Consider the following 12892-nt stretch of genomic DNA (forward strand, 5'->3'; position numbering starts at 1 on the left):
TGGCTTCACTGGTAGGCCTAGTGAAAGACCAGCTTGAGAACTATGGTAGTAAAACTTTAAACCTCAGATTGTTTTGTCACCTGTTCAAGATGGGTGGGTATAAATAAATGAATAAATAAATAATAATAATAATAATAATAATAATAATAATAATAATATCTTTGTCATTAAGATGATTTCAATGAGTCTGTTCTAACCAAGCACAAGTCTTTATGGTATATCTCTGTGTGCACATCTCCTCCTGTATATTTTCCTAGGCTTTCATCAACTGTGGTTCACAGTGCCATTTGCCGACAGGTGACACTGAACTACAGCACGACCACAGCCTTTTGTGAGCTCCTCTCCACCACCACCAGTCCCATATGACACAACCCACACTATCCAGAAGGACTGCCAATTGTCCAGGGAAATATTGCTCCTGTTCTTTTCCCTGAACCCCTCTGCATTTTGTAAAAAAACCAAACACACCCCAACAAACATCATAGAATAAAGAAGAGTTACCTTGCTTGAGTGTTACTCTAAAAGTATGTTCGCCAGCCAAGTTGTACAGAGAGTCATCTATGGAGCATCCAGCATAAATGTTTGACCATTCAACGCAAGCCCTGCATCCAAATGTGCATGCTTCAACACACTCAGTGTGACGAGGGGCAGGCCTGTAATGTTCTGACTGTTCTGCAGAAATTTGGTCCTGGATGGATGATGAACATAGTCCAGCATGAGAGATTGCAATCTCAGACTTCTGCCTCATCATCATCATTATTATTTTGGTAAAGATCAGTAATTCAGTTGGAACACTGCATATATAAAATGCGGCATCTCGACCAATGGTTAAGGGAAGCCCTAATATTTAATGGGGGGGGGGGATACAGGATGATTTCCAGTGTGAAGTAATGTAAGTCCACTGATTTCAATACGTCTGCTCTAATTTATGTTAGGGTTTTGTTCTCAGCCTTTCAGGACTTAACATCTTTAGTTGCATCAATTTGCATCCTGCTTCAAGAGTGTAAGTTACATCCACTACACCATTAAAACTACATCCCAGAGCTGTCATGCATAGTAGGATTTATTCATAGCTAAGTTTATTTAAATCAAGGCCACTACTTATTTACTTGACATTGAGAACTGCAATTATGTTCTTCATTGACACAATAAGATACCTATTCTCTACCTATTACACCCCAGTTTTAAATCCCCCCAGAATCCTGAAATAAAATACATGATTAAAGTTCTGATTGTAATGGGAATTTGTCTTTCATGAATAACAAATAAATGCTTTATGGTAGCTATAGTGCTTTTATGACTGCTAAATTTATATTTGTACCAGTAGGTCAGTTTTTACACTTTCCTGGGAGTAGGTCTCATTGACCGCAATGTGACTTACTTCTCAGTATATGTGTATAGGACTGAACTGTAAATGTTTTATGGGGGGGCAGATTAAAAATAGCTCACACAACTTCTTTTCTATGTAAAATAACTATTTCTCAAGCAAAAAAAGCGCACACAAAAATCTAATATGGGTTACCCTTCTTTCATTCCGTTGTTCTGCTGACTCAAAGGAGCCTCTTATTATTTTAGACACAGTTTGAGGGACGAAAAGTGGAGTTGACTTGGTAGCAGGTGCCTCTTCAAGGTTGCGAGTGATAACAGATGTCATAGCACTGGTGGATAAACAGAGGGAGAAATGCTGTGTTAGAAGCAGAAATATGTTTAAAAAGATCTGGGTTGCAGTATGGACTTGATCACACATGGAATTCCTTGCAAATTGCTCTATAAATTGTACCTAGGCCACCCAAATGCCTAGGTACAATTTTGACTAGGCAAAAATGACGAGGCAGCCATGACTAGTCATATTTTAAAACAAAACCAAGTTAGTGTCATCTATTTTGGGTGGCCATTTTCAGACTTCAACTTAAAGGCAGTATTTCATGCTCACTGCTCCTAATTTTCTACTAAAGTTAAAAACATAACAAACAAACAATGCACAAGCCACTGACATAGTTTCAATCCCAGCATTGGGATTTAATCAATATCCTAGCTGCTAAAGTGATGGGTTTCTGTCTGGGACACTGCCGCAGAAAGGACACACTTCAAAATATAAGGAAGTCAAAAGCTCTGGTACAATGATATGTTTTCCATGGGGCAATTAGACACAAAGGTATTTCCTATGTCATAGGATCTCTGTTAAAAACGTATCCCTTGTCATGGGTTACTTGTGTGCAATGAGCAAGCACGGTGAAAGGGGTTGTGGGGCATGTTCCATCCTGCCCCCAAGCTGGTGTGTCATTTAGTACAGTGGACAAAAAAACACACAAAAAAAACAAAACAAAACAAAACAAAGGAAACCATTCAGGGGAGAAAATCTTAATTGATCAATCTATCAATCAGTTAAAGCCACAAATCTCAATAACAAAAACATTACGTTGTTATTTCTGGTGCATAGAAATATAGCTAGGATATTTTACCATAGTGGATAGGCTGAGCCTTCAGTCTGCAGTGTGATGTTCACTGGATTAGCTTAGCCTAACTCACTGGCTTATTAGTCACATAAAATAAAATAAAAACTATTGCTATGAATGTGATCAGGTGATGCTACATTATCATTCCTTTGAGTCAGTCAGCTGACATGAGCAATTTGCTTCCAAGCAAACTACTGCTTTTCCACATCCCACAGATTAACTCAGAAGCAAGTCTTACTAAATCCAGTGACTTTGATTCCAAGGGAGGTGGGCATGAAGATTGCATCCTGTGCTGTAAAACACTAGCAGTATATCTACTCAACAGCATTTTAACAAACTATTTTCTCTAAGCTGCTGATAGTCCAATCATATTTACGATGTAGGCATTACATTTCTAACTACATGGCTTCAAAATGCATTAAAAAACAACAACACACACACACGTTCCATTGTTAGTATTTCACGGAAGCAACTGATATTGTCGCCTGGGGGTTGTTTTGCGAACACAGATGGGTGGAAGTGACCTGCCTGGCTGTGAACTGAGAGGTGGTCGGTGTTCCCATGTTGAGAATAATGGGCTTCACACTCTGTGAGGGAAGCCTAAGAACACCTAATCTACTTTATTTGAAAGGCGGATTTGCATTCCTTTTATCTTTCTCTCTCTTCCTCTTGTCGGTGCCTGCAGTGCTGAAGGTACTGTAGAGAACATGCAAGCTGCGCTTCACATGGAGCACTTCAGTCAAGTCAAAATAAATAAATGACACCTTATCACCCACAGGCTTTGTTTTCTGTTCAAGTTTTCTGTTTCAGATAAAGGGCATGACAGCTGCACCCCACACCAAGCTTAGCTAGAACCTTCAGGAATTTTTTATTTCTTTTATTAAGAAAAGGGACAAAAAATATTCTCACAGACAAGCTGAGGGGATGAAAGAAATTACAAATCAACTTGCATTTTAAAATGGCTCATCTGGGCAGAATAGATTAAAAGGAAGTGGCTTTCACTTGATTCACATTTAACAATTTAAACCGTCACCAAACTACAGTTTGTATCTCCAGGCAGAAATAGTGGCATCACTCCCCCACCCTAATCTTTCTCTCAGTACTGTTATTTTTTTTTTAACCCAGTAGTTTACATTTGCCACTGAACTGAATGATCAGTTCTTCCCCACTGAATATAAGAGGGAGCCAATAAATTTAGTGGCAACACAGGTGTCACATATTGTTTTCTACAGAAATCAGCTGCCTGATCCAGCTCTAGCACTTTAATAAGAATGGGTGGAGGAAAGTTACAAGGAACTTCCTAAAGATTCCCAACAGGTCCCTGGTAAGTACAGAGAGCCACAACAAATCATGTGACTGGAGAGAAGGCTCCATACTCGTAAGTATCTGGTCACTGTTCAATGACTGCAACATCAGCAAATGAGGTTCTTGACTGAGAAGAGCAATCAGAGATCAAATGCCATGAGAACATCTTAACGCCCGCTTTTTTCAAGCAATGGCCACTCCCACCATCAGATCAGAGTGATCAAATGATGTGATACTCATCACATCTTCCACTCATTCCTTGTGTTAGGATACTTGCACCACTTCTTAATTAACTACTGAGCAATCAAGGCTAAAGGGGCCAGTCTTCTAACCGATTCTGCCAGACTTATGCATCCATACAAATTCCATAGGCCAACATGCAAAATTGTACGGAGGGATTGGGGAATGTTGGGTAATACTGGAGCAAGTAGGAAGGTTTGACAGGGGAAAAAAATTAGGTAGAAGGTACATGTACCAGCATGTGAGGATAAGTAGAAAGTACAAGGACTGTGAGGACAAGAAAAAAGAATAATGCCCTTCAAAATGGAAGTGTCCTTCCTAACGATTTTTATTTGTGCCATTCTATACAATGTAGCACCAAAGAAAAAGAAAAAAATAAATCTTTTCCCAGCTTTCACCAAAAAGAAAAAAGAAAAACAATTAATCCTCTAAGAATGCATAATCAATCACATTTGTGATCAGCCATGCAAATAATTTACATATGTGAAGTGAAGCTATTTTTATTGGCCTTGCTCATAAGTATTTTAAAAACTGGAATGCAGGTAGTACTATGTATATTTTTCAACAACTTGTCACTGAAATGTAGGCTATATTTTGGACAATGCATTCTATAGCAGCTTTCCAACATTTCTGCTTTAATCTTCAGATTTAGGTTTTCCACAAGTTTTATATGCTCATTCTTCCTCTTGATGTTATGTAGAAAACTGTAATTTTAAGTTTATTCATTTGTTGGCTCACCAAATAATGCAAAAATATGTTGCTTGGTAAGGTTTTGAAATACTTTCTGTTTACACAGTTTATGCCATTCGCTTTAACTTTACTAGTACTCAGATTTTTGTGGTTTTTGTGGGGTTTTTTTTTTATGCCAAAGGCCATTATGAATTCTAATGGGAAGTTTGTCACCCAGATAAACAGACAACAGATACCAATATTGATTTACCTTGCAACACTGTTGTATTGACTGTAAAAGAAAGCCCCAGTATATTTACATGTTAAAGCAACAATTAATAATGTCGTTAGAGATGAGGGGGAAATTGTATAGTATATAAACCTTACAGTACGGTTTCAAAAATCCAATTATAGGATTATTCTGTGCAATCTAATTATCTATGAAAAAGCTTATGTCAAACATTTTAAACATATTTTGTGATCTTCAAGCATTTAAAGCTGATTTTTAATTTAAAGCACTCTCTTTCAACTCTGTCAATCTCAACTTGACACCTCCATAAATTTGATTGGAGTGTTTAACTTTGAAATAAGTCCATTGCACTAGATAATATAAAATAATTAACTCCAGAGATCAAGTACTAATTATAAAATGTATTGCGGGAGAAGGGGGGGAGGGGTGTTCTACCAATTTTCGCTAGGCCTACCTGAAAGACATGAGTTCAGTTTCCTCTCTGCATGGTGGAAGTTCAAGTTTGAAGGTCTTTTCCTTAATGTTCATAGAGACATCAACGTTCACAGGGATATTGGTGACGATTTTGACATTCTCTTGTATTATAGCCTGGAATTCAGGGACAACGATTCCCATCGTCACGAGCATATCTTTGTTCATGCTAAAAATGGGAAAAAACCCAAACAAACCCATTATAGTGATGTTATGGCTACTATACGTTAAAGAGTTCATGAATACTGAGGGCACATTTGTACCACTTGAATGGCATCTTGTCATTTTATGTATCAATGAGTCTATTTACCTGACAGACAATCTGGTTTTCAGTTTCATATCGATGTTAAGCAAGTCAGGCAAACTCAAATGTGATGTCGGCTCGGGACTCATGGATAATTGAACTGTTTAAAAGCAAGCAAATAAAACAAATGCATGCTATAAAATTATTATTATGCAAAATGTGATATATAAAATTGCAATTATTTTGTTTCTATTTTGATATTATTTTGATAAAGGGATAAATTTGCCCTGAGTACTGCTATTTGTCTCACAGTTAATAATGGGGGAAAACTGAAACCCTGGAATGCTTATTTAATCCCCCCCCCCCAGCATATTTTATCCTAAATATATTTGAAACTCAGTCATTTCCAACTCAATGTGCTCAGGAACACATTCTTAGGGATACTTCACGTTACGTTTTTTTGTCCTTATATATTTTTCCTATACCACTTTAATGAGGTGCTACCATTCTCATGGTAAAACCCAAGACCGGGAGTCCTAGGGAGTCAGCTATACAGCTGCAAATGAAACGTTTTAAGTGTGTTGTAAAGAGTAATATACAAATGTGCCTCTAGATGGCGACAGTGAGCTATGGCAAATTTAACGTATTTTTCAAAACTTTTTTTAAAAAAGCATTTTCGTGGCATTTTTTATACGTGTGTAGATACCACCCTAGTTAGTTACTGTGCTTGGTAGTTGATAAATTTCTATTGCCTTACCATTTCCATTGACTGATGTGTGAGTAAAATGAACCAAGTTTATTTGAAGTGGAAGTCCAGTGCATGTAGGCACAACACCGTAGATTTCTGCAGATACGAAATTGTTCTCCCACTGCATGTTTGGATGATTTTTAAGGCCATCTGCAGAATCCTTTATCCAGGGGAGAGGCATTTTGCCATGGAATATCTGCAAAGAAAGTTTGCGCTGATTAAACAAAGAGAACGAGAATATCACATGCTTCATGTCACTGTTCCTTTCATAGGAAAAAGAGGTTGCCAGTGCAATAGTAACTAATGCTGAAAAGTTATAATTGCACCCAATCGAATCCTGAAAGCAATCACGTTCAAGAGCCTAAAGAAGAAGAAGAAGAAAATATAATTTATATCTAAACAACATGCATGTCAAAAGAGGCACCTGCAATGCATCCTGGATCACATCAGGAGTGAGCTCCAAATACGCGATTTCTTGGCGTGCTAATTTGAGATATAGTCCTCCAAAAGTTGGGTCGTGTCCTCCTTTTTTCTGATCGAAGGGCTGTGTGATAAGAAATAGAAATGTACTGAAATTTGTATTGTTTTGTTTGTTTATTATTTTAAGAAATGATGGTGTACCCGTTTTTTTGCAACACATGCGTTTGCAATGTTCAGGGTGGCTTAAAACACTCAAACAAAACAACAGGGAAATCTAATGGCGATTAAACAACCAACAACAACAGAATTAAATTGAAAGTGAAACCAAAATGATTGGGGAGGGGGAATCAGCTACAAAAGAATCCTCATTCTGGCAGGTCAAATGGCTTCTTGAATGAAACAAATAAATAAGCTAGGCTGTGAAAAGGAACGAGAGGCACACCCTGAGTTAGGGAATCTCACGATTTGGGGAAAATTCAACCAGGGCCTTTGGCCAATTAACATTCTGCAGCCTTTAAAATGTGTTTGGGGGTGAATTATTGCTTTGTTGTTTCTGTTTTAACTCTTTATTTGTGCTTTTCTCTTCTATTTTTGTATTGTGAACTGCCCTGAGCTCTTTTCTGAAGGGCGGTGTATAAATCCAATAAATGAATCAATAAATAGATTCAGAAAAGGTAAGCACATCCCAAGCATCTAGCACATCCCAACCAGCCATGCCTTGCTTGGATATGGGTACCAATGGGACACAGAGAAGAGCATCTCTATCAAATTTTATGGACTGGGCATGCTGGTATGGCAGGTATCATGTGCCTAAATGATTTTGGGCCTTAAACAGACATAGCATTTGTAGGAATAACACATTACGAGGTTTATTATGCCGCCCACTTACCAAGTCATGGAGCCTTCCTTCTGCATATGCCCTTTCAAAAAGGCGAGATAGTCCTATACTCTTAACGCCGACCTGTGTTGAAAGGGGGTGTATGAAACAGTTAAAAGGGCTTTCTATGCTTTACATAAATCAGAGCAGTTTCAGAATATTTTAAACAATTAAGAACTATGTTTCAGTCACTTGCATTTAATACATTTATGAAGGCTGGTTGAGCATGAGTTAACTTAAACCATTATAGGCAAAAGTTGTAATTTGTTAACAACAACAACAACAATAATAATAATAATTTATTATTTATACCCCAGCCACTCTGGGCGGCTCCTAACTGAATATTAAAAACACAATGCAGCATTAAACATTAAAAACTTCCCTAAACAGGGCTGCCCTCAGATGTCTTTTAAAAGTAAGATAGTTGCTTATTGCCTTGACATCTGATGGGAGGGCATTCCACAGGGCAGGTGCCACTACCAAGAAGACCCTCTGCCTGGTTTCCTGTAACCTCACTTCTCGCAGTGAGGGAACCGCCAGAAGGCCCTTGGAGCTGGACCTCAGCATCCGGGCTGAATGATGGGGGTGGAGACATCATGTAAGGATGATCTGCCCCCTTCTTATCAAAGCTTAGTGTATGGAATGCTCATGCTATAGAAACAAGCCAGACTCAAATGAATTTTGTAAGAAAATAAATTCAAGGTCTAACAGTACAGGCCTAATGGAATTTATAATGGACAGCATCTGTTACCTCTACAAGATCAGAGGAGACGCCAAGGATGTTCGCCCTGGTTTTGAACATGGTAAACAATGGGAGGATATTTCCTTCTTTGCCTATGCTGACAACCTCAGCTCTCAAACCAGCCATAAGTCGTTCTGAAAAGGGAGATAAAACAACAAGCAATAAGGCCAGTCGGTTCTTCAAACTGCATAATAATACGAATTTAATTTCCTAATTGTTTAATGTGAAAACAGCATCTTATGAAAAAGTGAAGAAACTCCATGTACAAGACCAGCTGCATAACAAAAATAGGCTACTGTGTCTGTGTACTGTGATTTGGGCTTGGCACTCTCTCTACATTTGACCAGTTCTTCTGGAAGGGGGAGAGGGAGCAAGACTTTATAGAACATGTTGGAGGAGAGCACTTCCTATGCATATGGAAGGTCACCGATTCTCTGTTATTTCCAGTTGGTTTTTTTAAAAAAATGTTATCATGACTGGGAAATATCCCCATCCCTGGTTTAAATCAATGGGCAGATTCTAGATGTTTCATGGAATTGTAGATCGAGTTGGAAGAGACCCCAAGGGTCATCTAGTCCCACCCCCTGCAAAGTCCACACCTCATTGGCCAACAATATCTGGAGGAAGCTATGTTGCTTATGCCTCGCCTAAAGAAACACAGAAATGTGACTCTTTTTGTAGTGTGAATAGACACACAAGAAAGATGTTACGACAGACATAGGGCTGTCAAAATGGTAGACCCATGCTCTCCACCCTTCTCTTATAATGCCCAATGTGACTTTTTTTGTGTGTGATTTATTTCCCTCCTCTATATGACTGCATGACATCAAGCAGGGAGTTTCAATATATTCCCCTCAGCTATGCTAGCTTGAATGCAAAAGTGAAATGCAAGCCATTCTGTTGCTGAACTACTTGTTCTCTATGTAGGCTGTCACAAAGCAGTGCTGGGATGCGATGAAAGGGAAAGAATATATTTTATATAGCATTTCACCCTTGCTGGAGCTTACTTGATAATTAACTGTTACTGAAAAAGGAGTGCCATTTGATTTGGCGTTTCAACATGTATTGCTAGACATGTTAAGCTTCCTAAAAGTAATTTGTCGCAGCAATCTGTATCTTAACATCTGTCTTTAACAGGACACCATGCCACCTCTATGAAACTGTTTGCAAAAGTGGCAAATGTCTTTTGGTTTCTTATCATTTTCAGTATGTTATATGTGACTGATGGGAGTTGTGGTCCAGTGGCATCTGGAGGATGCAACATTGGCTACTCCTGCTCTGGAGATACTAATAATAGAATATTAGTAATTTCTAATAGATTTTTCGTGCTATGATATCAATTTAGCTAATATCCAAATATGGTCATCAACAGTTACCAGCAGTTTATGCCACTTTAAGCGCTCTACTTAAATTTATAGTACATGAAAAAAACTGAGCAAGGACTAAGGAGATAAATCTCATTCCTTTAACTTTTAAAATAGTATATGACAATAAAGACAATAAAGAGGGAAGAAAATTTCATATACCATGAAATTATTTTATCTCTTCAAGAGCTCCCTACATACCTCTGTGAAGTAGTAGGTCTGTATATCCTAGTCATGTTCATGGTACTTATTTTTATTATGAAACTGATTTCATGGTCATGTAAAAGTCACGAGGCACAGCAGTAACCTAAGGCACTGTGCAAAAATCTAACTTCGCATTTTCTGAAATTTTCATGAAATATTTGTCATAAGCTTTTCAAGTATACTAATAAGTTACACAACTATTAAATGAGCCTATATTATTTTTATTAAGTTATGTACGGTATTGAGTTTGTTTGTAGGGTGGTTGTTGTAAAAATATTTCCCAAGGGATATGCAGAAAATCTCTAGGATTTTCATGGTTCTTTAAGAATGGAGCCACTTAAATCATATAATGTAAAACTTTGACTTGCCTGAAAATAACATGACATTTGGCCTAGAATACACAAGGTGTGTTTTCTTGTTCCCACTCCAAACAACCAGTAAATGTATCATTGGTATTACATTATTAATAGGAGGATGAAGTAAAAAAAAAAAAACACTGGTACCTTGGCTTTCGAATGTAATCCATTCCGGAAGACTGTCCGAGTTCCGAAACGTTCGAAAACCAAAAACTCAAAACCGAAAACTCAATACAGAAAAATCAATACAGAAGTCGCGTTTCATGTTCGATTTCCGAGGCGTGTTCAAAAACCTATGCATTTACGTCCGGGTTTACGGTGTTCGAAAACTGAAATGTTCGTCAATGGAGACGTTCGAAAACCGAGGTACCACTGTATAACATAGGTTTGTGGCATAAAAAGCCAATGTACCTGTGATGGGACGATGAGCTGCTTGTGTGTAAAATCCTAGTCCCTCAGAGTTTGGTCAAGTTTGCAAACCTCTGTCTGTAACGGAGCCCCTTAAACATGGCTCCGTCAGTCGCTGGCAGATTCCGACAGTGGTTGCTTTCGGAATCGCTTCCAACATAAAAGCTCCTTAACGGAAACACGTCTTCTGGACTCTCTGCGTGACAGTTTCCGGCGAGGAGTGGGTGTCCCTACAGGAGGTCCTGAAACCTCCCCACTGTTTTCGCTGGAAGTGTCTCTGAGCCATCCCTCCAGCTCCCTTTCCCTCAGCCCAGCTCCTCTCCCCCTACTGGTTCCCTCTTCAGCTGCTGAGTCTCTCCCAACCTGTGTGAGCCCTTTCACTTCCCTTCCTTCCGATGGCAGTTCCCTGACATCCACCTCCCCTCCAGGGCCCCCTTCATCCCCTCTCGCCCCCTCCTCTACGGGCGGTGAGGAGGAAAAACCCCGGAATGAACTTCCTTCATCTTCCGATGTCCCGAACACTTCTCTCCACCTGTTGCGGTTCCTGGTCTCGAAGTACTCCTCCTCCTCAGAGTCCATCTCCCCTTCCCCTTCCGATTCCGAGAATCCTTCCAACTCCTCCTCCTCATCGGTGGTCCCAAAGTATTCCCTCCGGAACCTCTCCACAGGCTGAGGTTTCCTTGGGAACCTTTGATGGAACGTTTCTATCAATACCTCGTCATTGATATCTTCTGCCATTACCCAAGTGTTTTCTGACTCCGGTTCTCCTTCCCACGCTACCAAATACTCCACCTGATCCCCCTTCCATCTGGCGTCGAGGATTTCTGCCACATGGCTGCTGCATTCCCTTTCTTCTATGACCGGTCCCCGAGTGGCCATCCCTTCTCATCCCCCCTCATACGGTGACAGTAACGACCTGTGAAATACTGGGTGCAGTTTCATGTGGTTGGGTAACCGGAGCCTGAAAGCCACTGGGTTGACCTGTTGAATGACTTCAAAGGGACCCAATCTCCTGGGTCTTAATTTCTTACAACCTCCTTTGAACGGCAACCCTTGGGTTGACAGCCACACCCTATCTCCCACCCTTATGGTTTCACCTTCCCTTCGGTTCTTGTCTGCCTGCCTCTTGTATTCTTCCTTCGCCCTTTCTAAGTTGAGTTGGAGCTGACGATGGATTGCTTCCATTTCTTCTACAAAATGCTCGGCTGCCGGGACACCCCATCTCTCCCCTTCTCCCCCTGGGAAAGCCCTGGGATGACACCCATAATTAGCCAAGAAGGGGCTCATCCCTGTGGACACATTCTCGGCATTGTTGTAGGCAAATTCCGCCAGCGCCAACTTTTCTACCCAGTCATTCTCTCTGTCATTGACATAACACCTCAGGTATTGCTGGAGGACCCCGTTTGCTCTTTCCGCCTGCCCGTTGGTTTCAGGGTGCCGGGCAGTCGAAAAGTTGACCTCCACCTGCAGTAAGCTCATGAGCTTCCTCCAGAACCTGGACGTAAATTGTTTTCCTCGGTCTGAGACCACCCTCAATGGCACTCCGTGCAACCTAAAAATGTGTTCTACAAATAACTTCGCTGTCTCTTCCGCCGTGACTGCATGCGAGCAGGCTACAAAGTGGCACATCTTTGTTAGTAGGTCTACCACCACCATGATGGCTGTTTTCCCCTTGGACTTCGGCAGATCAGTCATAAAATCTATCGATACTGCCTCCCAAGGTCGTTCTGGGGTTGGTAAGGGTTCTAATAGCCCCGCCGGTGCCCGCCTCTCCCCTTTGGCTCGCTGGCATTGCTCACACCCTCTTACATACTCCCGTACATCTTCCCTCACCTTAGGCCACCAAAATTCCCTGGTGACCAACCACATGGTTTTGTGTTGTCCAAAATGCCCCGCCGTGGGGCTGTCGTGCAACTGCTTGAGTACCCTCCCCCTTAAGTCTCCTTCAGGGATATACAGTGCCCCTTTGTAATACAAAGCTCCATTTCTTTCCTCGAAACCCCCTGGTTCCTCTCCCTCACCCCTAAGACCTCTGAGCTTATTCTGGGCGTATTCATCATTCTCTGTTTCCTCTACCAGTTCTCTTTGTCCCACCAATGCCGCCCCACACACCCAGCGGTCCTCTGGAATGACATGTC

The 12892-nt window shown here is 40.5% G+C and overlaps 1 protein-coding gene across 1 annotated transcript in view; it reads right to left on the bottom strand.

Annotated features, from left to right (window-relative positions):
• LOC308479541 (vitellogenin-1-like) overlaps positions 1–12892 on the bottom strand; it is a gene marked incomplete at its 5' end in the record, with an annotated part of 35312 nt that overhangs the window by 9190 nt on the left and 13230 nt on the right. The window contains 8 exons of the mRNA XM_081010245.1: positions 518–688; positions 1523–1658; positions 5375–5560; positions 5702–5795; positions 6393–6579; positions 6808–6927; positions 7693–7764; positions 8432–8556. Of these exons, the coding sequence (XP_080866371.1) occupies positions 518–688; positions 1523–1658; positions 5375–5560; positions 5702–5795; positions 6393–6579; positions 6808–6927; positions 7693–7764; positions 8432–8556 (1091 nt within the window). The remainder of the gene's footprint in view (positions 1–517; positions 689–1522; positions 1659–5374; positions 5561–5701; positions 5796–6392; positions 6580–6807; positions 6928–7692; positions 7765–8431; positions 8557–12892) is intronic.

Source organism: Podarcis pityusensis (genome assembly GCF_964106645.2).
Source record: "Podarcis pityusensis genome assembly, chromosome: 6".
In the NCBI taxonomy this organism is placed as follows: domain Eukaryota; kingdom Metazoa; phylum Chordata; class Lepidosauria; order Squamata; family Lacertidae; genus Podarcis; species Podarcis pityusensis.